The sequence below is a fragment of the Taudactylus pleione genome, unplaced genomic scaffold (assembly GCF_031769625.1).
Source record: "Taudactylus pleione unplaced genomic scaffold, aTauple2 ptg000138l, whole genome shotgun sequence".
Classification (NCBI taxonomy): Eukaryota; Metazoa; Chordata; class Amphibia; order Anura; family Myobatrachidae; genus Taudactylus; species Taudactylus pleione.
Window position 1 is genome coordinate 16,174,620 of NW_028284540.1, and position 23,963 is coordinate 16,198,582.

The window sequence follows — 23,963 nt, forward strand, 5'->3', positions numbered from 1 at the left end:
GGGACTAACAGGGAGGGTTAGGGTGGGGTGAGGGTTAATGCCCTCACACACAGAGCGATATAGCGGCCGATCCGTCAGTTTTGGAAGATATGACCGCTATATTGTTCCGTGTGTGGGCATGATATCGTTTGCTGCGCGCTCCTGTGGGGTTGTCCGTCGCTCCTCCAGATCTTTCTGCATGTTCAATTGATCTGGCGGATCGACGAATGATCCCATGCAGCGCTGAGGGGGGTGCCGGCATATTGGGCGGTCGGCCACCGGATCGCTCCGTGTGTGGGGTCCGCCCAATATGTCGGCCATCCGATCGGCCATTGCATGGTGCATATCGGACTGTGTATGGGGCCCTTATGTGTTAGGGTGTAGAAACAGAGGGTTAGGGGTAGAAGGGTGGGAGGTTTACTATAATTACCCGACCTTTATCGGGATCCTGAGCATCAGGATGCTGCTGTCAGTATATTGACAGCAGGCATCCCGACTGCCGGGATTTCGAACCCATTCCGTATAAAAAACCACTCGCGAGTCACGATGCCTGCTCCAGAGAAATGCACAATTCAATTAGAAATGGTGATTTGCGGGCATCATAGATTTTTTTTTTTTTTTTACAGATAAAGCGACCTGGGTAAAGTGCATAAAAAACTGTTAAATCATCCTGAACCCCAAAAAAGTGTCAACTAAGATAGCAGGACACTGATTAGGATACTAACAACCTTCTATAAAGCATTGAATAATGGTATCATATAGTTAATTTTCACATTTTGTTTTAATTAATGGTGGGAAAATGATAGCCAGCAATTGTTTTTCAGCAAATTAAAGTTTATACTGTATGTTGGAGTACATTAAAATGTGTTTAAAGTGTTTTCATACAAGTTTGTAAAATATCAGAAAATCAAATTTGCAAGTTCATGAACTAATTTCCCAACAGTACAACACCTCAACATACATGTCCCACATAATTTAACTTTTTTTTTTTTTTTTTATTAGAAAATCGCGTAAAAAAATGGCATGTGAAATTATATTTTTTAAATCGCTCCAAGTGCATTAACATTATTTGGGGAAGGGGAGTATCAGAGGACTACATGGTGTCCCAACATTTCCATTAACTTTAAAAAACAATAAGAAGGATATTTTTGACTTTTTCACCTGCTCAGGGAGGTGCATACTGACAGTTTGTTCTTGAGATCTTAATCCTGGTTCTATGTAATCTATAGATTTGGCCTATGCTGTATTCAGATGCTTACTTTAAAAATGAGAACACACAAAAGAGAAAACATACAAGAGGTGGAGGTTGATTAACTTTACATCACAATGTTAGTTACAAGATATAGCACTTAAAATGTGTATATCTAAAGGGTGGAATTGTGAAAGCTTAGTTTATAAGAAACATTATATTTTACATAATTCCATATATACATATGCTTTATAGTGAATACAGCTCATGCAATTCAATATGGCTTTTGTACAGCCATTTTGCTTAGTAAAACTTAGCAATACTAAGTAAGAAGAGTTGAGATGTCTTTAAAGACCGCTCCCTATGAATGTGTTTATCTGAGGAATTGTAAAAGAACTTGTCCATTTACGTATAATTCTGGGCTAGAGGAAGATACGGACCAAATATAGTGATTGCCAAGCACAAAGGAGGCAACAAGAATAAACTGTTTAATCTGATGAATGTTATATTTGAATATGCCAGATGTCATTATATGCTTGCATAATGTGGAAAGATGTAGAATTTTCTAGGCGAATTATGTCAGTGGGTGTACGGGGGGGGTAGGGAGATGGTGTTAACTGAAGATTGTAATAGCAGGTATAAAAACTCTGTAATGAAGTCAATCATTGTTGTTCTTGCATTATAACCCTGGGGGATATGGGCTCCCAGTTAAGGGCTAGATCTATTTATTGACTTAATTAATAAAGGACAACTTCTATTATCTATTACTTTATGCAACAATGAAATACCTGGTAAAAGTTAGTTTTAAACAACAAAAAAACAAGTTTGCTGCGACAATGGATCCCAATTTTTGATTTTCAAATGAAAAATTCTGGTGCGATTTTTGAGGCAAAAACATTGCGGACCCACTTCGCTCCTAATTGGATGAGGCCCTTATATTGTTAATCATTGCAGACAATGATAATTGATCATTAAAGGTAAACTAATCATATTTTTCCCTTCCTATATGTCTAATCTACATATTGGGTAATGAAAGCGTATTAAAATATGGAACAGACTTTTATATTATATGAACCGTCCTTGATTGCAATTGTTTGTGTGTTTTGTCTCATAACCTAATTAGTTCCCATAACACTGACAGTATTCATGTGCAAGAATCTGCTTACAAAACAATAGTTTACATGTATCCACACTTTACCATTTTATTTCTGGTAGATTCATAACTAAACTTTTCACTTGTCCAAAGTCACCTATTCCATATAAATTATATAGTTTATTTATTCAATAGATGATTTCAAGCCAGCCTCCATTGATACGTCTTGTGAAGGGGACCTGGAAGTTGGTAAAGGAGAACAGGTGACAATCACACTACCTAATCTTGAGGTGAGTATTATGCCTCTAGTAGTCTTATCACTTTATGCCGTAATACATCACTTTATGCCGTAATACTTTTTCATTTAGTTCAGCAATCGGTCATATAGAATAGTGATCCTTTATTGCTCAGCAAAATTCCCCTGCCGCCTGACACTGTGATGTGGCCAAAAAGTTGCACTGCACTAACCTGTCGCATACAAATGTCAGTGCAGCATGTCCGTGTCGGGTAATGTCACAGTGTTGGGTGGCATTAGAGTGAAGTGCAGAGCAGATCCCTCCCCAGTATAAAAGGAAGGTTGAAAGTTGTTATTCAGTTTCTGTTGCAGTGAGTAGCTGTACCAGTGTGTTGTACTGCAAACGCATGTTCTACGACCCCACCTCCTGCAGCATCTGGAGGTCCACAAGGTATAGCATTTCCCATCACTGACTACAGTATCCCTCACTACCCGGTTGTTGTCTCTTTGAGATCCTCTGGTTTAGACCTATTGGTGAGAGTGTTCTCAAGCTGTATATGTGTCTGCTTTATGCCTTGTCTATTTTTACCAAGAAATCCCCCTTCCCTCCAATTTGGTTAAATTTCCTTTTGCATCCATGCTGGGGGACACTGGCAATTACTTTGGGTAGAGGGGCTGGTGCAAGAATGTTGGCACTAAAAAGTTAATATGAACTCTTTTCCCCCCTTTATCCCCTATAACCAGTCCCACCTCCACTAGACCTCAGTTTTTCTTTGGTGCCATAGGAATAAGGTACACTTTCTCTCTCTGCTTTTAGCTTTGTTTTATTTCTATATTTTCTGTTTTTACATTGTGAGCTCTTCAGTCCCTGTTCACAGGCGACTCAGTACTCTGGCAGAGCTGGAGTTAGTTAGTTTTAGAAGGCTAATGTGAGCCGTAGTCCTGCTCTGCTTACTGAATCAGCTGTGCTGATCTAGGGTCTCTACCCTGTCGGGACACTTTACCAAGAAGGCTCAGGTAAAAGCAGCCACAGGCTACCCTGGTAGCGCTGGACTGTGACCCTTTCATTGCTGGACCTGGTACATGGCACTGAATAAGTCTGTGATCACTCTGAGGTCCGGTAAGAAGCCACAGCTTACCACCGAGGTAGTGCTTGGCTGTGATCACTAATTTCTAGTTTGGTCACTGTATTACAGTGGGGCTGAAAGTTTTTTTTTTTTTTTTTCTAAGTGCAGTCAGCGTGAACAGTCCAGTGTGGTGTCTCAGCTGGTGCTGAGACACTGGTACTGATCCATGCCTCTCGGCGGGACTCAGGGGTCTTGACTAGCAGGGACCCCGGAGGATTCCTAGACTGCGGCTGGACGCTATGGGGTGCAGGTAAGTGTCAGGTGGTGCGTGCCAAGACGCAGTCTTTTTCCTCCAGGGTTGGGGGACACTCTGGGGATGACAGCAAGTGTGGCCAGGCATCCGCCCTAAGCCACTTGGGACTGGAGTTCTGCGGGACACTCCAGCGTCCCAGGGGTTAAACGCTGGCCCAGGGAGGCAGCCTTCCCTGTCTAACAGCCGGCTCCTCCCCGCTGCTGAACTCCTTTCCACTGTGGTCTGGCTTGATCTGTGACAGCTTCCTGTTTCCAGCTCCGCCTCCTCATGAGTTCTTTGGTCATTCTCCTGGCTGTGTGTCGCTGATCTCCACAGGCAGTGCATAGTATGGGTCCCCCTACATGCCTCGCCTCTGGTTGGTGGTCAGTATATGTAGCACTTCTGTCCTACTAGACGCCAAGGGGTAAATTTACTACAGTGAGAGTTTTTAGAAGTGAGTTTTAAAAGTAATGTTGCCCATAGCAACCAATAGAAGGTGCTAGTTAAATGTTAAGTAGAATCTGATTGGTTGCTATGGGCAACATCACTTTTAAAACTCACTTCAGAAAACTCTCACTTTAGTAAATTTACCCCCAAGTCTCTGTAGTTAACTTAAGGAAGTGCCATTAAGTGCAGGTATTATTGTTTTCTGCATTTGTTTGCGACTGTATGCTAGTACTGTCTGTCTGTTTTCTTTGCTAAAAACTATCATTCTTTTGTTGCTATACCTGTACCTATTCTGGGCTCCGTTCTTGGAGAGCTGATGCGAAATCCAAGAGGGGTTGGAATGTTTGCCTTATGACGGTAAAGTCTTGTTTGGCCCTGTTCTGGACAAGATTGTGAATACCTTAGCAGCAGGTAGGTCGGCTTGTCTGCCTTCTGCTCCGGCCTCTTTGGGGGTTCGAACTCCGTCCTCTTGGACCTATCTGGCCCCAGGTAAGGCTAGAACTCAGTCCTTTCCCAGACCATCCACCACCAAGAAATCTGCCAGGCCTAAGAAGCGGCCCTGCAGTACCAGACGTCCGGCTGCCAAGCCTGATGACAAGCCCTCCACTTGACGGGACGAGCTTCCTCCTGGGGGACCCCAGGGTGGGAGGCCGACTTCTTCAGTTCGCCCAGTACAGGTGTCAAACTACCATGGATTCCTGGGTGAAGGAAGTGGTCTCTCTGGGGTACGCCCTCTCCTTCCGCAGAAGGCCTCCCCCATCAATTCTTTTGTACAGGACTTCCGAAAAACGCAGACAAGGCTTTGGCTATTCAAGAGGTGGTACAATCCATGCTACAGACAGGAGTCATTGTACCGGTCCCGATGTCCCAAAGAGGGACAGGGTATTCCAGCCTTTTTCTAGTCCAGAAGCCAAACTGTTCTTACCGTCCTATTCTCAATCTCGGGTCCCTGAACAAATTCCTCAGGGTACCCAGGTTCAGAATGGAGACCCTACGCTCAGTTATACTGGCTATGGAACCTGGGGATTTTATGGTATCCCTGGATATTTAGGATGTATACCTGCATATTCCGATTGTTCAGCTCACCAATGTTTTTTCTCAGGTTCTCTATGTCACAACAACATTTCCAGTTTCAGGTTCTGCCGTTTGGCCTTGCAACTGCACCTCAGGTGTTTACAAAGGTCATGACGGTAATGGCAGCCCATCTGTGGCTGCATGGGAGACGCCTGTTACCATACCTGGACGACCTCTTGCTACTAGCAGGGTCCTCAGAGGTACTTCACCACCACCACCTGCAGCTAATTTGTGCTCCAGGTACCCGGGTGTTTGATAAATTGGAAAAAGTCCTCACTGAATCCATCTCAAAGGATGCTACATCTGGGAGCCCTGTTGGATTCCCAACAGCAAAGGATTTTTCTGACAGCAGAAAAGATCTCCACTTTGCAGACGCGTGTACACAGATGCCTTCACAATCGCCCAGTGTCAGTCCACTCAGCAATACAGTTACTTGGATCCATGGTGTCAACATTCGACATGGTGTAGTATGCCCAGTTTCATTCCCGGCCTCTGCAGCTATTGATACTCTCCAAGTGGGATATATTTCCCCATCATATTCAGACTCAAATGATAGTGCTCTCTCTGGAGGTACACCTGTCGCTAACCTGGTGGCTACAGACGGCTCACCTAACCAAGGGGCGTCCCTTTTGGATCTTGGACTGGGTCCTTCTGATGACTGATGCCAGTCTTCGGGGCTGGGGTGCAATAACTGGTCCACACTCCTTTCAGGAAAGGTGGACCGCAGAGGAATCTGCGCTTCCAATCAATATATTGGAACTACAGGCAGTCTTCAGGGCTCTGCAGCAAGCCAGGCTGTTTCTTCACAGAAAACCCGTGCAAGTACAGTCAGACAATGCCACGACAGTGGCTTATCTAAACCGTCAAGGAGGAACTCTAAGTCAGGCCGCAATGACAGAGGTGTCACACATTCTGACATGGGCGGAAGGCCATCTACCAGCCATATCGGCGGTGTTCGTTCCAGGAGTGCTGAATTGGAAAGCTGACATCCTCAACCGTCACGACTTGCACCCAGGGGAATGGTCTCTTCACCAAGAAGTGTTTCAACTCCTAGTGGACAGGTGGGGCCTTCCAGACGTGGACCTCATGGCCTCTCGACTAAATCACAAGCTGCTTCAGGACAAGAGACGCCAGTGCTGTCTTGGTGGACGCTCTGTCAGTCAAGTGGACTTTCCAGTTTGTGTACCTGTTTCCTCCAATCTCCCTCCTTCATCAAGTGATTTGGAAGTTTAAACAAGATGGAGGCATGGTCCTGCTGGTGGCTCCAGTGTGGCCCCGACGTCCATGTTGCCTCAACTTCCGGACCTGTTGTCTCAGGGTCCTTGCCTTTACCCAGATCTGGGTCGTCTGTCTTTGATGGCTTGGCTCTTGAGACATCCCTCCTAAGGTCCAAAGGTTTTTCCGGGTCTGTGGTTAACACCACGCTCAGAGCACGGAGACCTGCCTCTGCCAGGATCTACCACAAGGTCTGGCATACCTACTTTGAATGGTGTCGTCCCAGAGGTTATGACCCCAAGTATTTAGGATACCCAGAGTGTTGGCTTTCCTGCAAGCAGGTTTAGACCTTGGTTTCTGCCTTGCTACACTGAAGGTCCATATTTCGGCCCTTTCAGTGTGGTTCCAGCACTGGATATCAAATGGTTTACGGCAAGACTGTTTGTTTTTCTTCTGCCCATTGCTTCTGCCAGAAGAGTTTCTGATTTAGGGGCTCTCCTATTGGTTCCCATTTCTAGTTTTTCATAGGGACAGGGCAGTGCTTCAAACTCGCCCTGGGTTCCTTCCTAAAGTGGTCTCTCGTTTCCACATTAATGAAGAAATTATTGTGCCGGCCTTTAATTCCTCAGGCCTCTCGGCAGGGGAGGCCTCATTGGAGGTGTTACGTACCTTCAGGATTTATGTGGATCGTACCAGTTCTCTTTGGAAATCGGACTCCTTGTTTGTTCTTTATGGTTTCCACAAGAGAGGATGGAAAAACATGCACATTTTAAACAACAAAAAGTAGTTTTACCAGAGTTTCCTCACTCTGACCAGCTATCACATGATTGAAGCTTGGAATATGCCGGTAAAGGATTCAAATTCCAAAACTGTTCAGTACCTTTTTACCCTCTTCCCGCTACTGATTGTACTAAATGGGAAGTTCCCCCAGCAGTGGATGCTCATGTAACACGACTGGTTAAAAATGCCACATTGCCCATTCATATTGCAACCTCCTTGAAGGAGACTACAGATAGACGTATAGAAGCTTGTCATAGATCCATATCCTCTATTACAGGAGCTATTACTCGTCCTGCTAGGGCTACGGCCTGGGTAGCAAAAGCCATCGCGAGTTGGCCATTTCCCCCTGATGCTTCGAGGGCACAACTGTCCTACATATCTCACATTAGAGATGCAGCCTCCTACTTAGGTGAAACAGCTATGGATACGGCTCTCCTGGCCTCCAGGATATCTGCCACTTCAGTAGTTGTCCGCCGTATTGTTTGCCTATGTTCCTGGAAAGCAGATTCAGACTGAAAACGGGCTCTGGAGTCTCTGCCTTATTTTGGTGACATCCTATTTGATCCAGAATTGGATAAAATTGTGACTACCTTGGCAGCTTCCAAGACTACGTTCCTGCCCTCTGCATATAATATAAAGCTGCGGACGTCATCCGTTCGGACCTTTTGCCCTCAAAGAAAAGCCAAGGGCCAGTCCTTTCCACGACAGCAGACATCAGCCAAGGCCTCCAAGTCTAGGGCCAAACAGGCCTGGGCTACTAGACATCCACCTGCCAAGTTTGTGGACAAGCTTACAGTCTGGGTGAGAGGCCAACTTCAATTCGCCCCCAGGTTTGTTATCAAACCATGTCTGATGCCTGGGTAAGGAAAGTGGTCTCCCACGGATACGCCCTCTCATTCCTGCGGCGATTTCCCCCCCCCCCCAAGCAGTTCTTTTGCACAGGACCTGGGCCCTGCTACTCCAAAAAGCCATTCAGTCTTTACTGAATTCAGGAGTAGTTCAGGTCCCCTCCTCACAATTGGGTAAGGGCTGTTATTGTACCCTTTTCTTAGTTCAGAAGCCCAATGGGTCTCATCGGCCTATCCTCAAATCTCTGAACAAGTTTATCAGAGTGCCGAGGTTTTGTATGGAAACCCTCCGTTCCATTATCCTAGCTATGGAGCCTGGGGATTTTATGGTATCTCTAGACATTGTGGACGCTTACCTACATGCACCTATAGCGCCGTCTCATCAACATTGTCTCCGGTTTGCTATACTACAGCAACATTACTAATTTCAGACTCTGCCATTCGGCCTTACAACGGCCTCCAGGGTCTTTACCAAGATCATGGCAGTTATGGCGGCCTCTCTTCATTGTCATGGGATCAGACTGCTCCCATACTTGGACGAAATCTTGCTGTTGGCCAGGACCCAGAGACTCTTCACCTCCATCTGCAGGTAACCATTGCCTTTCTTCAAATGCACGGTTGGCTGATCAGCTGGGAAAAAAATCTTCCCTAACACCCTCTCAAAGGATGGTACATTTGGGAGCCCTCCTGGACTCTTGAGTTCAGAGAATCATCCAAACGGTGGACAAGATTTCAATAATCCAGCTCAAACTATGCAGACTGCTCCACAATCGCAGAGTGTCAATTCACTCAATGGTCAATGGTGTCCACCTTCGACATGGTGGAGTTTGCCCAGTTTCACTCCAGGCCCCTACAACACCTGATCCTTTCCAGGTGGAACGGGCTGCCCCATCTGCTCAAATCCCAGATGATGGGCCTCCCCCAAGAGGTTCGCCTGTCCCTAGCCTGTTGGCTACAGACTTCCCTTTTGAACAAGGGTCGTCCCTTTTGGATTCCGGACTGGGCTCTCCTCACCATGGACGCAAACCTTCGAGGGTGGGGCGCAGTAACCGGCCAGCACTTCTTCCAGGGCCGATGGTCCCCAGTCGAGGCAGGATTACCAATCAACATCCTGCAACTTTGAACCATCTACAAAGCTCTCACTCTGGCTCAGAATATTCAGAAAAACAGGCCAGTACAATTAGTCCGACAACGCCACGGCTGTGGCCTACCTCAATCACCAAGGGGGCACTCGAAGTCAGTCAGCAATGATAGAAGTGTCCCGCATTCTCACATGGGCCGAACGCAATCTTTCAGCCATCTCCGCAGTGTTCCTCCTGGGAATTCTCAATTGGGAAGTGGATTTCCTCAGCCGTCATGACGTGCATGCAGAAAAATGGTCTCTACATCCAGTAGTCTTTCAGCTTCTAGTGGACAAATGGGGTCTTCCGGAAGTCGATCTCGTGGCCTCAAGACACAACAACAAGCTTCCAATTTATGAAGCCAGAACAATGGACCCCGATGCGGCATTCTCGGTGAAATGAAACTTCCATTTGGCATATCTCTTCCCTCCAATATCCCTTCTTCCTCGAGTGTTTCGATAGTTCTGATAGGAGGGGAGCACAGTCTTGTTCATAGCTACGGCTTGGCCCAGACGTCATTGATACTCCGATCTTCAAAGGCTCTCCATAGACTTTCCTCTTCAACTTCCTCTGCGAGTAGACCTGTTATCTCAGGGTCCATGTCTACATCCGGATCTAGCCTGTCTGTCTTTAACACCTTGGCTCTTGAGACATCCCTCCTAACTGCTATGGGATTGTCCAGCTCTGTGGTCAAGATCATGCTCAGAGTACGTAAACCGGACTCAGCTAGGATTTACCAAAGAATTTGGCATACATATTTCCAATGGTGTGCTCCAAGAAACTATGACCCGCAAGTCTTTTAAGGTTTCTCAAATTCTTGCCTTCAGGCTGGATGGATCTAGGCCTCCAACTAGCATCTCTGAAAGTGCAGGTCTCCGCATTGTCTGTCTGGTTTCAGCGCAGAATTACTACTATACCGGATGTTCACACCTTCATGCAAGGTGTTCTATGGATACAACCTCCCATTGTCCCTCCTGTGGCTCCATGGGATTTGTCAGTGGTGCTTGAAGCACTTCAGGAACCTCCATTCGAACCGCTGGAATTAGTGGATGTCAAGTGGCTCACTGTGAATTCTGTTTCTTCTGGCAATGGCATCTGCCGGTAGGGTATCGGATTTAGGGGCGCTTTCATGTCTCCACCTTTTTAATATTTCATCAGGACAGGGCTGTTCTTTGAACATGCCTAGGCTTTTTTCCCAAGGTGGTTTCTCACTTCCACCTGAATGAGGAAATCGTAGTTCCGGCCTTGGTGAGGCCTCATTGGATGTGGTCCGTGCTCTGAAATTCTACGTGGACTTTTTCCATCAGAAAATTGGACTCCCTCTTTGTCCTATATGAATTCCGCAAGAAGGGATGGCCACCTGGTCTTCTGTCCACACACAGACTCTGGCCAGATGGATATGCATGACTATCTCACAGGCTTACACGCAGACTGGCCTTCCTGTGCCGGCTACAGTATCTGCTCATTCTACTCGCTCGGTGGGTCCCTCGTGGGCAGCCTGGCGTGGCGCCTCAGCTGAACTGCTATGCAAGGCGGCCACCTGGTCTTCTGTCCACACCTTTCTTAGGTTTTATGCCTTTTGATACATTTGCCTCTCAGGAGAACCCTACACCCGAAGGAAGCATCCTATCAGCTCAGGAGCGTTCCCGCCCTTGAACAACTGCTTTGGGACATCCCCAATGTCTCCCTGTGCAGCCCTATTGACCCTGAAGAAGAAATGGAGAGTTATGGTAAAACTTACCTTTAACTCTTTCTTCGAAGTCCATAGGCACCCGCCCTGACGCTCCTAACTTCTGCAGGTTGTTCACTTGTTTCCTTCTCTGTGAGAGTGTGATTTCCTCAGTGTACCAGTCTTCGTTCTTTCCTATCCTGCTCCTGCCTTAGGCTTGTTAACAAAACTCAAGTGCCCTGTGGACAGGGTATAGGGGGAAGTACCAGAGCATCCTGCGATTGAAAAAGCTTTGCTGTTGGTGTCCGGTCCTCCAGGTCCCACTTACACCCCAATGTCGCCCTATGGACTTTGAAGAAAGAGAGTTAACACAGGTAAGTTTTACCATAACTCTTATTGCACTCTCTTGTACACAGCACTGCTGAAGGGTGACTCGGGGACGCTGCCACTCTGCAGGAGACTACAGTTGTATTTGGTCACCGCAGGAAAGGAGTTTTAAGTGTTTCTGGTTCAATAATCTCCCTTCTCTCAGTGAGACATGGTGGTTGGCTCCGGCGCCATCTTCTAAGGCTGCAAGTATACAGCAGTAACTCGAGGACCTGTTTAGCTAGGGATACTGTCTCCTAGACACAGGTTACACGTGGTTGTAGAGGGAAGGGTTTGGTAAATAGTAAGACCTGCATGTTGGATATCTAGGTCCGGTGTCCTCACAAAAATAATACACTCCAGCAGACCAGGTGTGGCACTCAGGACATACAAAAAGACACTACAAACCGGCAGTTGCACTGATCAACGTTTCAGTGTTTAACCGATCCTGACGAAAGCAAAATTCTCAAGTCCTGCACTTAGAAAACCTGTTTGGGGGTTTGGCTAATTAGACTCAGATAGCATAGTATCTGTCATTTCAGAGCAGAAATGGGATGGTGTGTTATTTGTTAAGGTCTAGTCTTGTTTACCCTACTGCTAAATGTATAGAAATGTTAACCAACTGTGGCATATATGTGTAGTTATTCACCTGCTGAATATATGTGGGTTAATCCTACTGTTGATTGTTTGTGGGGATTACAAACTGATTAGTTTGTTAACCCAACTGCTGCACATATGAGTAAGCGTTACTGCTTAATGTTGTGGGGATTTTCAGCTGTCTATGTTAGTTGTAGCTCTAGTTTTTCTAAGCATTGCTACACCATTTCCTTGTGTTATTCCTGCACAATTCTTCTATAGATTAGGCAGGTTTATTTTTCTAAGCTTATGACTGTATATTCTCCTGCACTATTTCCGTTTAAATTTAGGCAGAATCTAGTTGTTTGGTCAGTTTCAGCCTAGCCGCCTGTGTTTCTATAATCATTGAGGTGGTATACTATATCAAATGTATAGTGTATTATACAGAATCTGTATGATATACCGGCGGACGGGATGCCAGTGGTCAGAAGACCGACAGCAGCATCCCGATGGTGAAGATCCTGACAGGGGCCGATAAGTAACCTAACCCTCAGCCTCTTCCCCCCCCCCCCCCCCCCTAACCTCCTCCTGGTGGTGCCTAACCCTAACCTCCCATTGGTGGTGCCTAACTAACCTCTGCAGTTCCCTAAACCTAACCCTCCACCAGCACCCCCATCCCCATTCTCCGGCTTAACCCGCATACTTACCTTCAGGATGCCAACGTCTGTATCTTGATCACTTCAGGATGCCGGCGTCTGCATACTGACGGGCGTTGGGATTCTGGTGTCGGTATCCTGACGTCCGTCATTTTCAGTGGATCCCTATTATACAACGTTTGAGTGACTAGACATCTGGTATAAGTTTCCTGCAGCCGCAGTCCTTCTGTCAGAAGGTACAGCCAGAAATAGAAGGCAGCCAAGTATATTAGCTGTTTATAAGACTGGCTGATGTACAGTATACGACTTAATTAAAATATGTTCAAAACGTTATCTATATAACGTTGATGATGCCCATTCACTCTGGAAGTAGAGATTGAGCATCTGGCCAGAATCTACTGTAGGATACAGGGTTGCATAAGACTGACAAGCTATGGTATACATCATATGTAAAACGCTGTTTATGTACGATCCCTCACCCTGAGTGGTTAGACATTTATCCTAAGTTTAGGCTCCATTGGTTACTATAGGTTTCTGACACCATGGAGTATCTTATACTGTAAGGGCCTGTCTCTGTTTAATGAGTATACATGCCTGAGTGTAGATTGTCCTGTGGTTTTGTAGAACCAGATGACCAGAGTGCAGCTTGCGTTGGAGATCCCAATTACCGGACTTCTGGAGCTTGTATAACTAGGGCAGAATCTGCCCTAGTTCTATAAGCTTACTTAAGTGACAGCAAGTTGGACGTCTGTGAGGTTGTCTTCCAGGTTTCCTCGCACCTTTTATAATCAACGTTTTACACTTGAGGGTGGTCAGGAATTTCCTGAAATAGCTCATCACATACTACAGAAAAAGCTTGCGTACAATTGGACTATGCCATTGCTATGGAATACACAAGCAGGGCGGAACAAGGTGTCGTCAGGAAATTACAGAGGTGTCTCACTCCCTTGTTTGGGCGGAACCTTGGGTTTCTTCCATCTTGGCCGTTCACTTTCCTGGGGTGGACTTCCACAGTCGCCACGCCGTTCACCTTGGGGGGATGGAAACCACACCAGGCAGTCTTCATATGAACCATGCCTTGAGGATTGTGGGGTGGGGGGGGGTGCCCGACATAGATTTCATGGTTTCCAGGTCGAACATGAGGCTTCCCTTATACGGTATCTTTGCACGGTCTTTGTGACCGCAACTATGGCGCCTTGGTCCTTCCACTTGGGGTAACGATTTCCACCTTTGTCCATTTTGGCCAAGTTACCTCACTGCATTCAACATGCGGGTCTCCCAGTCATACTCTTAGCTACAGACAGGCTTTGTCTGCCATGGTACACTCTCTTTCACGGAACGCAGACCGAGATTCTTTGCTGCTTTCTTCTTCAGCAGGACCTACTGAGTCAAGGCCCCTGTTTACACCCAGATTGGTGTAGACTGGCTTGACTGTTGGGTTCTTGAGACACAGATCTTAAGGGTTTGTGGCTTTTCCAGAATGGTCGTCCAGACCATCCTTTGGGCTTGTAAACTAGTCTCTTCAAGTATATATCAATTTATCTGGAGACTTTCCATTTGTATGGTGAGAATATTGGGGGTCACTCAACAGGTGTTTTAGACTACCGCGTATTTGTCCCTCTATGGCCAGGCCTTTGCCTTCTCTCAATGAGTCCTTTTTCAGAGATGTTTGGCCACCATTTCGGAGGCCTTCAAGGTGTACTTTGAATTAGGCTTCCGTACATATATCCACCTGGCTTACCGGTCTTCTGACAGGCCGGTTCAGGCTTTGCTCCAGGTTCAATCTGCTTGTGCTGTCGGTTCTCGGGTGGTTCGCCACTTGTCCTCTATACATACCTCTACCAAATTTTACTGGTTCCATACATTTGGTTCCAGTGACGCTAGTTTGGAAATCACTTTCTAAGCATGGATTTCCCAGAAAATACCGTCTTACCCCCCCCGGTGGGAAATGTTGTTATAGGGAATACGGAAAGGAGGGGGGAGCTGGCCTTGTATTAACCTTTTAGTGCCTATATTTCTGCAACAGCACCTCTACCCAATGCAATTGCCCAGTTTCCCCTTGATGGATTATAAGGAAGGGATTTTATGGGGGAGTACAAAAATCAATTTTTCAGTCCCAGTAAATTTCTTACCTCCTGGATTGCAGTCATGTGATGTTTTCAAATGTTCAGACGTGGTGTGATTGTCAAAGCCCTTCTTAGTATTTCCTATGTTTCCTATCCTGATTGTGAAACTTGTTGTGCATCTTCCACAGTTGAAGAACCATGTTGGTATATGGTTCTCTTTCATTGTGATTTGTGTGATGCCTCTGATTTTTTACAACTTGTCACAGGTCAGATATTTTCCTGAACACCACTAGGGGAATTCAATATGGAGCGAAAACTCAGTTTTTGCGTTAATATCGCACCTATGACATCATTATCGCAGGTTTTAGTTTTACACTGTATTCAATTTCAAACACTTTTCGCAGGTTCGAAAAGTCTTTGAAAAAAAATGGGGATAACTTTTCACCACTGAATAGGTGGGGAAAAAAAGTGCAGAATTGGGGTTTAGGGGTGCAGGCTTAAAAAAAAAATAGCCTACACCCCTGGGAATTACATTTTAAAAAGAACTGTGTCAAAAAAAAATAAAAAAAATAGGGACACCCCAAAAAATGTATTTAAAAATTGGGGTGAAAAAAAAAAATAGGAAAAAAGTGTTTAAAAAATAGGGAAATGGGTTCAGGGCTATTCTGCAAGTATGCGGCAGGTGTATTCTAGAATAGGCTATTAGCGGCAGGTGCATAGTTGCAGAATTTTTAAAAACTTATTTTAGGGACATAAAAATATGCTAGTACCCATTTTCATGTACCCCAAATTTGATGGGACCACTTAAAAAAACAAAAAAAATAACCTAAGTGCGTCTGCAACACTTCTTCAATGTCGGGAAAAAAAACACCTGCTGCGGCTATTTAAATACCCGACTTTCATTTGCAGGCTAAAACGGGGGTACCCATAGTGATCCCCCATGTTTTTACAACTTTAGGGGGGTCCTACAATTTTTTCAAGGAAAATTTCATAGTGTATCGCAAATCCCACTTCGCCAGGTCCCGTTTTCGTAGATTTTATTTTGAATACGGGGATAAAGCGGGCGCGCGCCCGATACTTTATCCCTGAAAAATCTCCGATGTGGAGCGAAAAGTCCAGCACGGACTTTTCGCTCCCATATTGAATACCCCTCCATGTCTGCTTTCTCTGGTAGGATTTTGTTCAGACTACTGTCCATATACAGAAGTGACCAATTTTTCATGAGAATGTTTGTTTGCTTTTTAGCTGATTTGGTGTAGTCTGTAATTAAGTACTTTCTCTTGCGCTCTCGCTCTTTCTCATGTTGTTTGACTTTGTATTCATGGAGATTGTCCCTGTGTTTTCATTATATGTTCTACTAGCTGATGTGCCTGCTTTCACCTGGGTAGACCTTACATATTTCCATTTCCTTCATCCCATTTTAACTTTTATGCTTAGTTAATTTTGTGCCTCAGTGGTAAAGGAGTGTGGTAGTAACCATTTAAATTGAGTTTTCAACCTTCTTTTTTTTTTTTTTTTTTTTTAACACTATGAATTGAAGGTGGGTTATAAGATGTATGTAAACCTTTTAGTTCCTTTGCGAGCGATGGGTGTTAGGTCCTTTTCATATCCTTTTCCCTTTGAGAGGTCCTGCGTGACGTGTAGCCTCACGGGGAAATGTTCAACTCCAAAATGCTCGTAGAGCTCACCATTGTGGTAACCTCCAAGACCAACTCGAACAGTTGCCCAGCTGCTACCATTTCGCATTAAGCACCATAAGCAAAAGGTTAGGTCGTGTTAAGGAGGTACTCAGCGGAGCTGATGTAGTTGTTCCCCTTGCTGTTGTGGGGCGTGATAAAGTCCTCCCAGTTGTCCACCACGTGCCTCCCAATTGGCTCACGCACCTCTCTAGCCATTAGCTGAGTGCCATACATGAGATAGGAGAGGGACCGGAAGAGGCAGGCTCAGGGCCTGATTTAGACCCGGTCGCTATGCTGCGCTCTCTCGCAGCAAAAAAGAGTCCGGGTATGCAAATATGCGATCGCACTGTCTGGCTGAAGGACGCCCTCTGTCTTACAGAGCGAACGCACGCTGTAGTATAAAGCCGCCCACCTTTCACTCGTAGCACACGTCATCTCCAGGAAGTGAGTTTTAATCGAGTACATCGAATAGCTTTACTGCTGCACGCAGCTCTTGTGGTAGACCTTACCCCACCGCAACAGTGCGATCAGTTTAGCCTGAAATACACCCAAGTCACGTGTACAATGATGCTACTTTGCTAATTATGCACTCCCATTAAACTCCAGTTTGACGGTCAGACACGCCTGCGTTCGCAGCACCACTCCCCTGTTCCCAAGCACCTTGCATAACGGTGGGTTTCGTTCTAATCGAAATGAATAGTACACACACGTGACCATTTGAGTGAGTACAAATGAACGCACTTTATTTACAAGTAACAAACAATTAACAAACAACATACAAAATATACAATATACTCAACTTTTGTCTATGTATTCAGATGACAGCCGGTAATTCATCTCCAACATAAGATGTACTTCATCTTCATCTGGGGAGCCCTCGTTTCAATAACACCCAGGTAGTTCAATTTACATTGCAGGCACCATATTCTGCAGTCTTAGGTCCATGCACGAGCTAAGACCCTTTGTCTAAATCTTGATTTATATACCCTAAAATGGGGTGGTGGCTTTCCGGATATTAAGCCCATATTAGTTACATACAGTACTAGGTATCAAGCACTGATTGGTACAGTGCCTTGCAAAAGTATTCACCCCTTGGCTTTTTCCCTTTTTTTGTTAAATAGATTACAGGTTGTGATGTATTTATTTTTTTAATCTGAATTTTATGTGATAGATCTGCACAAAATAGTCTAATTTGGTGAAGTGAAATGAGAAAAATATATATAAAAAATCTTTATAAATAAAATTCTGAAAATTGGCATGTGCATATGTAATCACCCCCTTTGCTATGAAGCCCCTCAAAAGTTCTGGTGCAACCAATTACCTTCAGAAGTCACATAATTAGTGAAATGAAGTCCACCTGTGTGAAATCTAAGAGGGGTATTCAATATGGGAGCGAAAAGTCCATGCTAGACTTTTCGCTCCACATAAGAGATTTTTCAGGGATAAAGTATCGGGCGCGCGCCCGCTTTATCCCCGTATTCAATATAAAATCTACGAAAACGGGACCTGGCGATGTGGGATTTGCGATAAACTATGAAATTTTCCTTTAAAAAATTGTAGGACCCCCCTAAAGTTGTAAAAACATGGGGGATCACTATGGGTACCTCTGTTTTAGCCTGCAAATGAAAGTCGGGGATTTAAATAGCCGCAGCAGGTGTTTTTTTCCCGACATTGATGAAGTGTTGCAGAAGAGCACTTAGGTTATATTTTTTGTTTTTTTAAGTGGCCCCATCAAATTTGGGGTACATGAAAATGGGTACTAGCATATTTTTATGTCCCTAAAATAAGTTTTTAAAAATTCTGCAACTATGCACCTGCCGCTAATAGCCTATTCTAGAATACACCTGCCTCATACTTGCAGAATGGCCCTGAATCTATTTCCCTATTTTTAAACACTTTTTTTTTTTTTCCTATTTTTTTTTTTTTCACCCCAATTTTTAAATTTTTTAGGGGTGTCCCTATTTTTTTTTTTTTTTTTTTTTTGACAGTTATTTTAAAAATGTCATTCCCAGGGGTGCAGGCTATTTTTTTTTTAAGCCTGCACCCCTGGGAATGACATTTTTAAAATAACTGTCAAAAAAAAAAAAATAGGGACACCCCAAAAAATTGTCACTAAACCCCAATTCTGCACTTTTTTTCGCCACCTATTCAGTGGTGAAAAGTTATCCCCGTGTTTTTTTTTTTCAAAGACTTTTTGAACCTGTGAAAAGTCTTTGAAATTGAATACAGTGTAAAACTAAAACCTGCGATAATGACGTCATAGGTGCGATATTAACGCAAAAATTAAGTTTTCGCTCCATATTGAATTCCCCTATAAGTGTCACATGATCTGTCAGTATAAACACACCTTTTCTGAAAGGTCCCAGAGGCTGCAACACCACTAAGCAAGAGGCATCACACCATGAAGACCAAACATGTCAGGGACAAAGTTATTGAGAAGTACAATTCTGAGTTGGGTTATAAAAAAATATCCAAATCTTTGATCCCCCGGAGCACCATCAAATGCATCATCATCAAACGGAAAGAACATGGTACCACACCAAACCTGCAAAGAGAGGGCCGTCCACCAAAACTCAGACCGGGCAAGGAGGGCCTTAATCAGAGAGGCAGCACAGAGACCAAAGGTAACCCTGAAGGAGCTGCAGAGTTCCACAGCAGAGACTGGTGTATCTGTGCATGTGACCACAATAAGCCGTACAATCCATAGAGCTGGGCTTTATAGAAGAGTGGCCAGAAAAAAGCCATTACTTTATTACTACAGTGATAAAAATAAGAAGACATGGTTTCAGTTTGCCAAAATGCATGTGGGCGACTCTCCAAATGTATGGAGGAAGGTGCTCTGGTCAGATGAGACTAAAACTTAGCGTTTTCCTTGGTGGCTGAAAAGTTATGTCTGGCGCAAACCCAACACATCCCATCACCCCAAGAACTCTATCCCCCAGCAGCAGGGACTAGGAAACTGATTTGAGTCGAGGGAAAGATGGATGGTGCTAAATACAGGGATATTATTAAGCAAAACCTATTTGTCTGCCTGTGATTTGAGACTGGGACGGAGGTTCACTTTCCAGCAGGACAATGACCCGAAGCATACTGCTAAAGCAAGACTCGAGTGGTTTAAGGGGAAACATTTAAATGTGTTGGAATGGTCTAGTCAAAGCCCAGATCTCAATCCAATTGAGAATCTGTGGTCAGACTTGAAGATTGCTGTTCACAAGCGGAAATCATCCAACTTGAAGGAGCTGGAGCAGTTTTGCCTTGAGGAATGGGCAAAAATGCCAAGGGCAAGATGTGGCAAGCTCATAGAGACTTATCCAAAGCGACTTGCAGCTGTAATTGTCGCAAAAGGTGGCTCGACAAAGTACTGACTTCAGGGGGGTGAATAGTTATGCACGCTGAAGTTTTCTGTTAAGTTGTCCTAAATGTTTGATTCACAATATAAAAAAAAAAAAACACAACTTCACAGTTGTAGGCATGTTCTGTGAATGAAATGATGCACACCTTCAAACAATCCATTTTAATTCCAGGTTGTGAGGCAACAAAACATGAAAAATGCAACTGGGGGTGAATACTTTTGCAATGCACTGTAGCATTGACCAAACTTATCTTTTCTGCACATGCTCTATAAGCACTAACATATACTCGGACAAAGGCATACAGTAATGATATATCCTAATGTCTGGAGATAAACTCTGTTTCAAGGCTCCTTTGTGTAGAGTTTGGACATCACTGTTAATTACCCATAATACTAGCATCTCTAAACATCTTATAATGGTCATCCCATTGGAATGTGGCTAACTACTGATAGTAATGGCAGGTACAAGCTAGGCCTCTCAATTTATGGCTTGTTTGACACCAAAGGTGAATCTTGGCAGTCTATGAAAACGCTAGAACTATAGTACATGAATACAGTCTCTTAAACCTCAGTGGGGCATCGCACAGGGTATATGTGTTCAAACTTGTATGCCTATGTAGAAATTAACTATTTAACCACTGGTTACACACCTTCCCCTGTCACCACCCACAAACGGCACATTCTGTCACTCAAAGTAGCGGCCCGTCTGCGGGCTACGAGCGATCGCTTGCCCATCGCAGTGACTGGTTCGCACACTGCGATGCATGTGCAGACGGGCGACCATCACTCAAAGCGAGCGAGCACCACGTAGCGACCGGGTCTGAATCAGGCCCTCAGTCTCCTGTAATGGGTACAGTGATGTGAGGTACCATCTCCCCATTAACATTCAAAAACTCAATTGCCATGTTTGAAATCCAAATTGCAAATCAAGTGAAGTCCCATATTACAAAGCTAATTAAGGTAAGCTTTCAATATCCAAATACAAATCAAGAAAATATTCTAAAAAGAAAAAAAACCTAGCTAAAGTGTTACCCCCTGGAGCAGCCATTGCTAATGAGTTATTTAAACATTGGACTGCGCTACAGACCCACATCTGGAGCCGCCACTCGTCCCAGATTTAAAGTCTTGCAGCACCTGGGCCATGTTGATTTGTCACTCAATCGCCTCGGTTGAGCGGAAACATTTTGACCCCTTTTCAGCCCCTTTAGGAGTCGAATTTTTAAAAATCCTTGCTTGGTGGGTGCTTAGGTCATGGAAGGAATATACTCCCCGAATTTCATGTTTTAATTTGTTTTTTTTACTGTTTATTTGCGCTTTTCACATTGAGTTATACACTGCTGTATTTCTGTACAGTTCCTTATTAGCCTGGTGGTATACTTGTTATCCAATTGAGTGTTTTTTTCTTCTAGCAAGAATATAGTTATTTCTACATCAGGGTCCATAGGGTATCCACAGGATACCTTGGGGTATAGGTGGTGACGTCAGGCATCGGGCACCATAGAGTTAACTTTTCAGCCTCCCAGGATGCATCAGGGTCCCCCTCCTATACCCCGCCCCCGAGCCAAGGCATCTCCGTTTTGTTGGTGCCCGGTTCTGAGTCGGAGCACCTGTGTAGAGGGGGGCTAAGAATAGCTCCTGAAGTTTCTTTCAAGGCAGCTGTGGCTGCACATCTGGGAATACAGCATGGACAGTCATTGCTGACGTCCATGTGGTCTCCCCTACACCCCGCCGGTACCAGAACGCCTATACTGATCAGGGGATGCTGGTAAGTGTCTGGGGTCACGGCTAGCGGTGACCCCAGATGCTTTGGACCATGGCCGGATCTAAGGGGAGCAGGTAAGCAGCAGGGGTCCCGCGGTGGGTCCCTCCTGAGAACATGGTCCACAGTTCCCAGGCAGGGGGCTCCCTGGGGACTGGTTGCAGCGTGGAGCCAGGTACTAACCTGCTCTTCCACTATCCCCCTGGGACAGCGGGCCGTAGCTGAGCGGCAAGCGCTGCGGCGTCCCAGGGGTTAGTTGCATGCCAGGGGAGCGCGCCTTCCCTGTATACAGCCGGCGCCTCCCCTGCTGCACACAGTCCTCTCTGCGCTGCTGATTGGTCCTGTGGCAGCGCTCCTACCCCAGGCCGGCCTCCTCTCTGCTCCTCTGTGGCCATCTTTGCAAAGCATGGTGAACGCTGCTGGAAGCTGCTGATCGGTGGCATTGCGGTCCGGGTCCCCCAGCATACCTCTCCTCCATTGGCTTAAGGTCAGTGTATGCAGCGCTGTGTCCTACCAGACTCTGGACCTCATTCAGAGTCGGTCGAAGCGGCCGTACGTTCGTATAGAAAAAGGGGCCGGATATGCAAATGATGCACACGCATGTTGCGTCCCTAAGGTCGGATCGTTAGCTGGCCGACCAAGGGGTGGATGCTGTCGGATCGCTAAAAATACGCCCACTTCTCGTATGCATAACACGTCATCTCCGGCTACATGGTCGTAGAGCTAAAGGTTGACCTGACCCTCTCTTAAGCTCTACGATCATGTCAGTGTAAAACCTCCCCTGTCACGTGTGCCATGACACTATTTTGTTAATTATGCACTCCCTTAAAACGCTGTTTGCATAATGAGGCACGCCTGCGTTCGGATCTCCACACCCCCGTTTTCAAGCACCTTCCCATGTTACCACCCACAAACGCCGCAATCTGTCACTCAAACTACCGACCTGGCGGTGTTCAAGGAGAGAGAAATTTCTGATCGTAGCCGCTAGTTTCCGCACACGCATGCGCAGATCAGCGAACATCGCCTGCGTACGACCGTGCGGCCGCTTCGACACTGATTGAAGTCCTCTGTGTCTGTGTAGTTGAGAAACAGCGCTGATAGTGCAGGGATTAATTTCTTCTGCATTGTATGTGACTTCTGCCAGCGTTGCTGCCTGTACTTTCACTTTCTACTGTCAGCCATTTTACTGTCCCTGCTCTTACTCTGTTAAAGCCCTTGCGGTGCGGTGATTGCAGGATGTTTCTCCCACTATACTAACAAGTATCAGTGAGAGGGGTCACATACTTACCATCATGTCTGAGAGTGAATTTCCTCTCCAGCTTATGTGTACTAAGTGCAATGTGCCAATGGGGGAGGGTAACGCGGAGGGGCTATGTCGGCATTGTTATTTATTGGCGCGGCCAATTACTGTCACGGCTCCGGTACAGGAACCTCCCTGGGCTTGTTTCGCTAAGGCGCTTACAACCCTAGTGGGCCAGTTAGCTCCGCCACCTGCGTTTTCCCAGATGGGATTGTCCCAGCAGTCAGTGGTGTCGTCACCCATGCAGGGTTTCCCGAGACAACTGATGGTACCCCACAGTCTCCCTATTTCCCCTCCCCAGGTTTCACAGGAGCCTGCGTGGGTTAATTCTCTGACAACTTCAGTACAGCATTTGTCGAATGTTTTACAAGGGGAGTCTGTGTTGCAGCCACATAAGCGGCCTGTGGCGTCTCTGGCTGCTCCTTTTGAGGATGACGACGTGACGTCCGATGATGGGGAGATTCTGGATCTATCTGACCAGGAACCTCTCCGTACTAAAGAGTCGGACGCTAAGTCAAAGATCTATATTCCTGGCCTTATTCGGGCAGTCCGCACGGCTTTAGTTATTGAGGAAGATGATCCTCCGGTGTCCAAATATGCCTTTTTCAAGGATATTAAGGGTGACTCCACAGTTTTTCCTCTTTCTGGTCAGTTAGTAGACCATTTAGAGGAGGCGTGGAAACATCCCGGAAAACGGTATCAGCCTCAGAGGCGCTTAGCCGTGGCTTATCAGTTTGCTGACGATTATTTTTGTAAGTGGGAATCCCCTCCGCAGGTGGATTCCCATGTGACACACCTATTCAGAAGTGCCACTTTGCCCATGCCTTCCATGTCTTCCTTGAAGGATGCTACGGACCGCAAGGTGGAAATCTGCCTAAAGTCCATTTATTCCCTTGCTGGGGGGGGGGGCGTCCAGACCGGCTATGGCCGTGTGTTGGGTAGCCAGGGCTATGGAGCGCTGGGCTGATAGTTTGGAGGCATATTTGGACTCTGACTGTTCGGCTGAACAGGCCGAGTTGGTAGGCAATATCCGGGACTCGGCCACTTACATCAATGAAGCGGCCTTGGATATTAGTATCCTCACCTCTAGGATTACTTCTGCAGCTGTTGCTGCTCGTCGCACCTTATGGTTGCAATCTTGGAAAGCGGACGCTGATTCCAAAAAGGGCTTAGAAGGTTTGCCTTTTAATGGAGAAGTCC

The 23,963-nt window shown here is 45.7% G+C and overlaps 1 protein-coding gene across 1 annotated transcript in view; it reads left to right on the top strand.

Annotated features, from left to right (window-relative positions):
* EAF2 (ELL associated factor 2) overlaps positions 1-23,963 on the top strand; it is a 51,432-nt gene that overhangs the window by 10,923 nt on the left and 16,546 nt on the right. The window contains exon 2 of the mRNA XM_088473673.1: positions 2,457-2,551. Within this exon, the coding sequence (XP_088329799.1) occupies positions 2,457-2,551 (95 nt within the window). The remainder of the gene's footprint in view (positions 1-2,456; positions 2,552-23,963) is intronic.